This window comes from Anomalospiza imberbis, chromosome 4 (genome assembly GCF_031753505.1).
Source record: "Anomalospiza imberbis isolate Cuckoo-Finch-1a 21T00152 chromosome 4, ASM3175350v1, whole genome shotgun sequence".
Lineage (NCBI taxonomy): Eukaryota > Metazoa > Chordata > Aves > Passeriformes > Viduidae > Anomalospiza > Anomalospiza imberbis.
The window spans coordinates 45,259,450-45,267,613 of NC_089684.1; the positions used below are offsets into that span (position 1 = coordinate 45,259,450).

Consider the following 8,164-nt stretch of genomic DNA (forward strand, 5'->3'; position numbering starts at 1 on the left):
TTGCAGAATCGTAGGGAGAAGGCAGGATATCCTTATATTTTTAAATCCTTTCATCTTGATATCCTTACATTTTCAGCTTTTCAGAGCAAAAGGGTTTGTCTCGGACTTTAAAACACAAGGTACTTTTTACTGAGACAACAACCTACATCAGGTCGCAAATAAGATCCCGCTGGGATTTCTGCTTATGTCAGGGGATTGGCTGTATAATAGATAATTGAGATCCTTTTTTGCCCATGGGGAATGGGAACTGGGGCTACGTGGGCCAAATCCGTACATAATACAGGACCAGGGGGAAGCCCAACCTGAGGCACTTGAGTAAGGCTTTAGGAAAAGTGGGTTTAAAGCGTGCCGGCCAGCTGAGAGCCGTGTCGGGAGGGCTCTTTAACCGTGGCACTGCCTGGACAGATTTATGCCTGCCATGAAAGGCAGCGTGCGGCAGCCCTTGGGGTGCTGGTTTGGCTCCTCGTGGCCATTCTTATGCCAAGGAGGGCTGTAAACCCCCCTGGGGGCCTTCGAGCTGCCCTTCCAGCCTTGCTGGCGCAGAGGAGCTTTTATGCCAAAATACAATACACAGAAGGATCATAAACACATGTTCTGGGGCAAGGGGCTGCCATGGAAACCACCCCCAGGTTCCACACATCATCCAAGGAGGTGTTTGCCCATCTCGCATCTCCTGGTCCGCTTCCAGGTTGGCTGCAGTTGGCTCTGGGGACTCCCCGTCACCTCCAAAAATCAGTCTTCTGAGAGAAAAGAGGGAAATACATGAAATAAAGAAAAGAAGGAGAAGAATAAACTCAAATTAAGGGGCAAGAATGGGAAATAGACACTTTTGGCCACATTCAAACGAAAAATCAGGATGATGGTAACTGGGTTAGGTGACAAATCCAACCTCTCCAACTCAGCTTTTGCCAGCATGGTTCCACCACCCCCTCCCAACCTTGCCCTCTTCAGGCCCGTTTTCTCCGAGGGCATTTTCAACCGAGGCCAGCCACCCCCAGGGAACAGGGAAGGTTTGGCTGGCGTGGCTTCCACCCCGAACCCCTCTCCAAACCCCCCTCCATTCTCCTGCGTGCCGTGTGCTTTTTCCCACGGTGGTTCCCGTTGCCACAGCCCCAGCCGGCAGGATGGTAAGGCTCCTGCCGACAGGCTCTGTACCTGGGATGGAGGGAAATGCCTGCAGGATGACGCACCTGGCAAGGAGCAGCGGCCCTCCCCGAGGACAGCTGCGGGGAGCATCCTGGTGCGGGGCCACCCGGGATGTCCCTCATGTTCCTGCGTGGCTCCAGCACCGAGAGAGAAGTGCATCCTAGCCATCCCGGCCTTTTGAAGAGCCGAAGGCACCTACACCAGTGCCTCTTAAAAAGAGAGAGAGAAGCCAGGAAGGACAATGAGGCCCGACCAGAAAAAACGGAGAGGGCGCTCGGCTCCTTTTTGGCATTCCTGGAGTTTGGTCATTAAAAGGGGTCGTTAAATGCGGGTGAGAGTGAAAAACCCGCTCCTGACGGGCTGCCCCACGCACCATCAGCGCCGTGAAAGGCTCCCTCTTGTTTTGTTCCTCCTGGCCCGTGGCAGATTTGGGGGAACACAGCTTCATCTTGCTGGCCACATCAAAGCACTGATTATGCAAATGCTCCCACTTTTTTTTTTTTTTTTTTTTTTTAGGGAATTATTTATCACACAATAACCCCCCTGCCAGGGGGGGAAACAATAGATCAGGCTAGATAGCACTGCTCGCCCGAGGCTGTGGGGCCGGGGGGGGATGGACCCCTGCGCGGTTTATTGGCCTAACCTAATTTCACTAATTCTCTTTTCACACATTTTGGGCTTGCTTTTTTTTTTTTTTTTTCCTCCCCCCTTCCCCCCCCCCCCCCCGCCCCCTTCCTTTCGCGGACGTCGCTCCGATGGCCGGGTTTCACGCTCCCAGGATCCGGAGGGCACCGGGCGGGATTCGCGTGCTGAGCATTTTATTTAATTAATACACTCAGGCGCCTCTGCTGGTTTTTAATGATTTCCAAGTGTTTGTACCCAGAAGTCACAAAGTGCTCCCGGGAGCACGGGGACGATGGTTGAAGGGCCTGGGCGGTCTCCATCATCCCCTTCCATGGTGACATCCCTGGCTGTGTGCTGTGCAAGCTGAACCGAACCCCCTGGAACTGCCTGCGACCCTCACATTGAGGAAATTCTTCCTCTTTTAACCCATGGATTTTTAGCTCAGCAACATTTATTTCCTAAGGTCTTCTTGGTGAAATCCATCGGCCTGAAGTGTGATAACTCTTTATCCATCCATCCCGCATTTGCTGTCAGCATCTTCTGTATTGAGAGCCAAAGGTAAATGATCAGCAAACTTCCACTGAACTTCCCTCTCCCTCTCTCTCTCTCTCTCTAATGCTGTTTCTCAAAGAAACAGTTGCCCGTGGACCCAATGACATCAGGCCCCACGGGACCTTGGTTTCACCAGAGACAAGGACAGGCCCAATCCCGTAATTCCCAGTCGCTGGCACATAAAGCAGAAAAAGCAGCAACCCCAAAGTTACGAAAATTAGAGCTTTTTATTTATATTTTATCACAAGGACAATCCCTTTGCTCTTCAGCTGTAAATACATACTAGAATAAACTCTGTAAATTATACAAAAAATACATATTTTCCATGAAATCTGTCTTTATAATAAATAAATGTGAACACGTGTGTGGCTGATTGCTGTAATGTTCCGTGTCTGTTGAGGTTTTCAGTCTGTTGATTTATTTTTAATCTCCTGAAAGAAGGGGGGAGTTCCTTGTCCCCTAAAGGTCGAAATAAATAATGTATGAGGAGATCCTTCCCCATTCCCCCCCTCCCGATTTTTTCCCCCCTTTTGATAGAGAGTTCAGCCTAAATTTCCACGCTTGCATTCAGCCCTCACAAAGCCTACAAATTATACAATGACTTCTAACCTGGACCCCTAACAAAACAATTTACTTTTTTTTTTCTTTTTCCCTCGCTTTGCACCCCCCTCCCGCCTATAAATCATAAGGGACAGATGGCAAAGAGGGGAGCGGGGAAAGGGGGGGACACACACACAAAAGCCCCGCGGTGACAGATCTGGGAAAACTGGACAAAGTGCACATCGGCGAGAGAGAGAGAGAGAGAGTGAGAGAGAGACGGAAAGTTTGGTTTGGCAGGTGCCGTTCCCACAGCCCGCCCTGCCCTGGGAAGCGGGCAGATGCCGCAGCCGCCGCCCCGGGGGGAGCCCCGGGAGCGCCGGGCCGGGCTAGAGGCAGCGGCGGGGCAGCGGCGGCGGCGGCCCCGGGGCGAAGCGGCCGGGCCAGTGCTCGGGATCCGAGGCGGAGCCCGCGGGGCTGGCGGGCGATAAAGTGCAGGCGTACGGGGAGGCGGAGGGCGCGGGGCTGGCGGCGCCGCCGCTCCAGGAGGAGGCGGGCGAGGGGCTGCCCTCGGCGGCGACCGCCGCTGCCGCCGCCCCGTCGGGGCCGAGCCGCGCCGCCCCGGCCAGCCGCAGGGTCTCGGTGAGCGCCCAGATGTAGTTGTGGGCGAAGCGGAGCGTCTCGATCTTGGTGAGCTTGGCGTCCTCGGGGAAGGTGGGCAGCACGTCGCGGAGGGCGTCCAGCGCCGCGTTCAGGTTGTGCATCCGGTTGCGCTCGCGGTTGTTGGCCTTGAGCCGCCGGCTCCGCTTGATGCGCTGCGCCGTCTCCGCCGTGCGCGCCGCCCGCGGGGCGCCGCGGGACCGCCCCGGCCGCCGCTTCCCCTCCGCCCGCCGCAGCCCGCGGCCGCCCGGAGCTTCGACGGGGCGAGCCGGCGGGGCGGCGCGCAGCTCCTCCTCCTCCTCCTCCTCCTCTTCCTCCTCCTCCTCGGCGCTGGACGGCAGCGAGGGCGAGGGGGCGGGCGAGGCCAGCCCCAGCAGCAGCAGCTCGTCCTCGGCGGGCGTCGCCAGGACCTCCGCCTTCACCAGCATCCTTGCGCGGCGGCTGGACGGGGCCGCACCGGGCAGCACCGGGAAGCAGCGGGCGCGGTCTCCTCGCCTCTCCGGCGGTGTGACGGTTCGCCGGTTTGACGGAGCGGGCGGCAGCGGAGCGGGGCGGGGGTCCTGAGGGGCGGGGGGGTGTCAAAGCGCGGGGGGGGCGCGGCGGGGGCGCGGCTCTGGCACGCGCCCCGGGGGCGGCGGGCGGGCGGGCGGGCGGCGGCGGCGGCGGGAGCGGCGCCCGGGGCCCGGTCAGGCTGCGTGTCTGGCACACGACCCTCCTTAACACCCCTTATATACCCCGCGGGGAACAATCAAACCTACCCCCGGGGTCCCCCTCGCCCTGCCCGCCCCGCCCGCGACTCTTGTCGGGGGCGCCGCCGCCGCCCCCCCGCCCCGGCGGGGCCCCATTGGCGCCTCGCGCTCGGCTGGAGCGTGCCGCTAATTTATTAATGAATGGGGACGGGGCGGGGGGGGCGCGCGGCGCGGCGCCGGCCAATCCCCGCGCCCCGCGCGCCACGCGCGAGCCCGGGGCCGGCTCCCTTTCAGCCGCTTTCCTTCACGGGCCCGGCGGGGAAAGGGAGGGAGGGAGGGATGGGGGGGCTCCCCTTCAACCCCTCTCATTCCCGGGGAGGGTTTCGCCTTCTGGGGACACTTGGCGCTGTGGTAAAGGTGCGTAGTTCCTTCCGTACATGGCTTGCCGGGGAGATGCTCCGGGCGTGCGGCTGCTCGGTTTGCATCAGGCCGAGCCCGAAGTGGGGGAACGCCCTGCGCTCCGGGCAGCTCAGTGCTGTCAAATACAATTCACAGGCTGAAGGAGACCTTATATAAAAAACCCCTAATCACCAACTTGCATTAGGAAAACCTTCATTCATTTCACCCCTCTTCCCTTCCAGCCCTCCCTCAATGACAAAGCCTAGTGACATGCCCGTGGAGTCGCCAGGCTGACTTTGCTCCCCAGACCCCCTGGGGACTCCTTCCATTATCCCAGGTTGCTCCAAGCCCTGTCCAACCTGGCCTTGGAAACTTCCAGGGATGGGACATCCACAGCTTCCCTGGGCAATCTGTGCCAGGGCCTGCCCACGCTCCCAGGGAAGAATTTCTGCCCAGTATCCCATGTAACCCTACCCTCTGTCAGTGCGAAGCTGTCCCCTCCTGCCTGTCACTCCAAGCCCTTGTCAAAGGAATGACAGTGAGAACATACAAAACTGAAACTCCAGAACACTCTCCTCTTCATTTGGAAACACCGTCAGCAAAGCACTTCGGAGGAGTTGGGCTTTGAAACAGAATTTTGTTTGCAACTGCTAGAAAAGCTCAAAATTTATGAAAGAGCTGAAAGCTCTGCAGAAGCGGTGCTCAGCACAGCACGAACTCACAGCCGAAGCAGTCCCTCACTCTGGGTGTATGGTCTTTGGGAGCGACTGAGGCTGGGCGGGTTCCTCAATCAGTATCTCTGTGACTGTGAAACATTCTAACACTCCCTCGCTTCCTTGTACAAGCCCGGAGGGACACAGCTCCCCTCGGCATCCCAGGAGAGGGCCGCAAAAGGACCTTATTTCTTTTTCAGCACCTTAAGGGACAAAGCAGAGCACACTTGTGACACGGTCAGCCCATCCCTCTGTCACCACCCTGCTTGCCGAGATTTCCGTGCTTCCATTGCTGATGCAAAGCACCAGAGAGGTGAGGCACCCTTTGCAGTGCCTTTCTGGGGTTCAGTCCCATTCCTGCTGCCAGCTCCTGCCACGCAGCGTTTTTTTGTGTTAGGGTTGAGCACAAGGTGACCAAGGACAGGTTGGCTACCAAATCCTCACAGCTCTTGATAGGCGCTTGTGTGGTCTGTGGGCAGAGCGAGGGCCGAGCTGCTTGGCCGGGAGCGGTGGGGAGAGGAGGTGGGGGGGGAAGAGGGAGTGGGATCAGGAGCAGGAATGCTGCTGCCACTGCCCACCGCCTGAACTGTCCTCCAAGGGTCAAACTGTTCAACTTCAGCCCCTTTGCCAGACTCAATCCTACTTTAGGGGAACAAAAGCCCAAAGTAGGCAACGATCAAGAAATGGGAGCACAATGATTTAAGCTTATCACACAGCCCAGAAATAAAGGACGCTGAGCTCGTGTGGGGGAGAGGGGGAGACTTTCAGAAGGGCTTTGTTTGCTGTAAGAAGATTGAACTCTGAGGCGACCCGATAGCCCTAAAAGTTTAGGGTCTGTGTTGCTGAGAGACCTTTGGGCACAGCCCATCCACACGTCGACCTCACAAGTTGAGAGCCGGCGTTAATGGCCAGCCTGCCTCAGGTGAACAAGGGCACGACATCTCAGGAAATGTGGGGACAAAGCTGTGGGGACAGGGTGGCCTGACCCCTCCCAGCTCTGCCTCCCTCATACCCTGCAGTGTCCTGAGGCCTCAGGGTCCCAGGGCTGCCCAGAGACACCAGGGTGCCCCGAATCCTGTGGTGTGCAGCCGGGCAGCACCTACAAACCCTGAGAGCGGGGTGTTTCTGTTCTTTTATGGGGTGTGAGAATATGTCCCCGAACAGCAGAGTACACAGCAGAGCACACAGAAGTGCTCTGTGGAGGGAAGAAATCAAAAGTGCTGGGGGGTGTATCCCCCACATCCTGATCCAGGTCCTTCCTGAACACCCTGTGCAAAAAGCACCACAGCGAGGGACAAGATGAGGAGCAGCCCCCCAACTCCCCAAGCTGTATTAGCACATTTGGGGTTTGTTCTGGGATCAAGGCAAGGAAGGGTCCCCCCATAAGCGCTGTCCCGGCATCCTTCCCTGGCTCCCCCCAGCCCGGCCCTCGTCGGGGGCCGATTGTTCCCAGTGGATTTGCATGGCAGGTGCAGGCCTGCAGAGCGATTTTGCAGTTCCCCCCACCAAGAGGGTTTGCCTCCCCCCCCTTGTGAAAAAAGACTGCCGGTGCCTTCCTTTCCCATGAAGAAGAGAAGAAGCTTGAGGATCGCGTGAACACGCTTCAGTTTTCTTATTCTTTTCTATAGATGTGGGGAAAAGAACAGCCGATTGTGTGAAAAACCCAGTGCCTGCAAAAAGGGACATTGGCCATCCAGGCGAAGGTGCGCGAGGGAGAGCACTAATCGCTGAACCAGGAGACAAATACGATTACCAGCTCCGAGCCTTGAGTCAGAAAGTCTCATAGACTTTAAGATGTTAATCCCCAACATAATCCTTCCTTTGGCGTGTAGGAATAGTGCAGCCACAAGAGTTGTTTTGTTATTTATATTGGCGTTTAATAAAACTCAGCCAGTGGTGAATGGGCTGCCCACTCTCCAATGGTAATTAATTCCCTATTTCAGTGACCCAATTGTGCTGGGATAGAGCAGTGGGACAGTCCCACTGCCCCAACGCGCCTTTGTGCAGCTACACGGCTCTCGTGCTTCAACAGCTATGGAAACTCATTCTTTTGATGTCATTCAATGAGTTTTCCTTGGGCATCTTCTAAACTTCAAGGACCCTTTTCTTTCTCGAACGCCTGAAAAGCAGGACTAGCTTGACCACCTCTGTAGAATTTAATGGTTTGGTGAAAGGGCCTTTTGGGGGGGCCAGGGGGGTTTGCTTAAGGAAAGAGAGAAAGAAAATTTGGCAGGGGGATAACCAAACTCGGGCTCCTAATTTATCCAGGTCTAAAAAGCCACTTTTCCTCACTCACAACACTCAGAGGCCTCTCTTAGTCAAGGCATTACTAGAAGGGATTTGCCAGTGAGCAATAACTATGTTATGGAGCTGAGTAAAGACACAAATGGTGTTTCAAGAAGAGATTTCCATCCAGAAAAGGGAAAACACCTGGATATTTTTGCCCAGAAGGGAAAGTATACCAGATACCTGTAACAGGTTATTGGTATAAAGTGTGTCTGCAGGTTTATACTTTTTGTCTGTGTGGTGAGGTGTCTGAAAGTGAACACGTGAAGAACATGGAGGTATCCTGCAGAGCTGCCCCAGTCCGGGCAGCCTCTTCTATGTCTTTATACACACTTCCAAAAAAAAAAAAAAAAACACCCACAAAAAAAAAAATCCCTTCGCAAGTCACAAACAATTCAGGATTCAACTAAGAAAACACAGAGTGAACCATATGGCCGGGGTGGCTCGAGTTGGCTGCATTTTCCCTCAGACAAAGAAGGGATTGAGAGTTGAAGGAAAGGAGAAAAAAACCCAACTTTCCGGCTGATGAAGCTGTTGTCTGGAGGCAATGATCCCAAA

The 8,164-nt window shown here is 55.9% G+C and overlaps 1 protein-coding gene across 1 annotated transcript; it reads right to left on the bottom strand.

Annotated features, from left to right (window-relative positions):
- Window positions 1-2,530: 2,530 nt before the first annotated feature.
- Window positions 2,531-4,049, bottom strand: NEUROG2 (neurogenin 2). Its single transcript, XM_068189234.1, has one exon. The coding sequence runs from the start codon at window positions 3,945-3,947 to the stop codon at window positions 3,249-3,251; it is 699 nt and encodes a 232-aa protein (XP_068045335.1). The 5' UTR covers window positions 3,948-4,049; the 3' UTR covers window positions 2,531-3,248.
- Window positions 4,050-8,164: the final 4,115 nt, after the last annotated feature.

Excerpts from the sequence above, each read along its gene's own strand:
- NEUROG2 (XM_068189234.1), bottom strand. The coding sequence starts at position 3,947 with ATGCTGGTGAAGGCGGAGGTCCTGGCGACGCCCGCCGAGGACGAGCTG.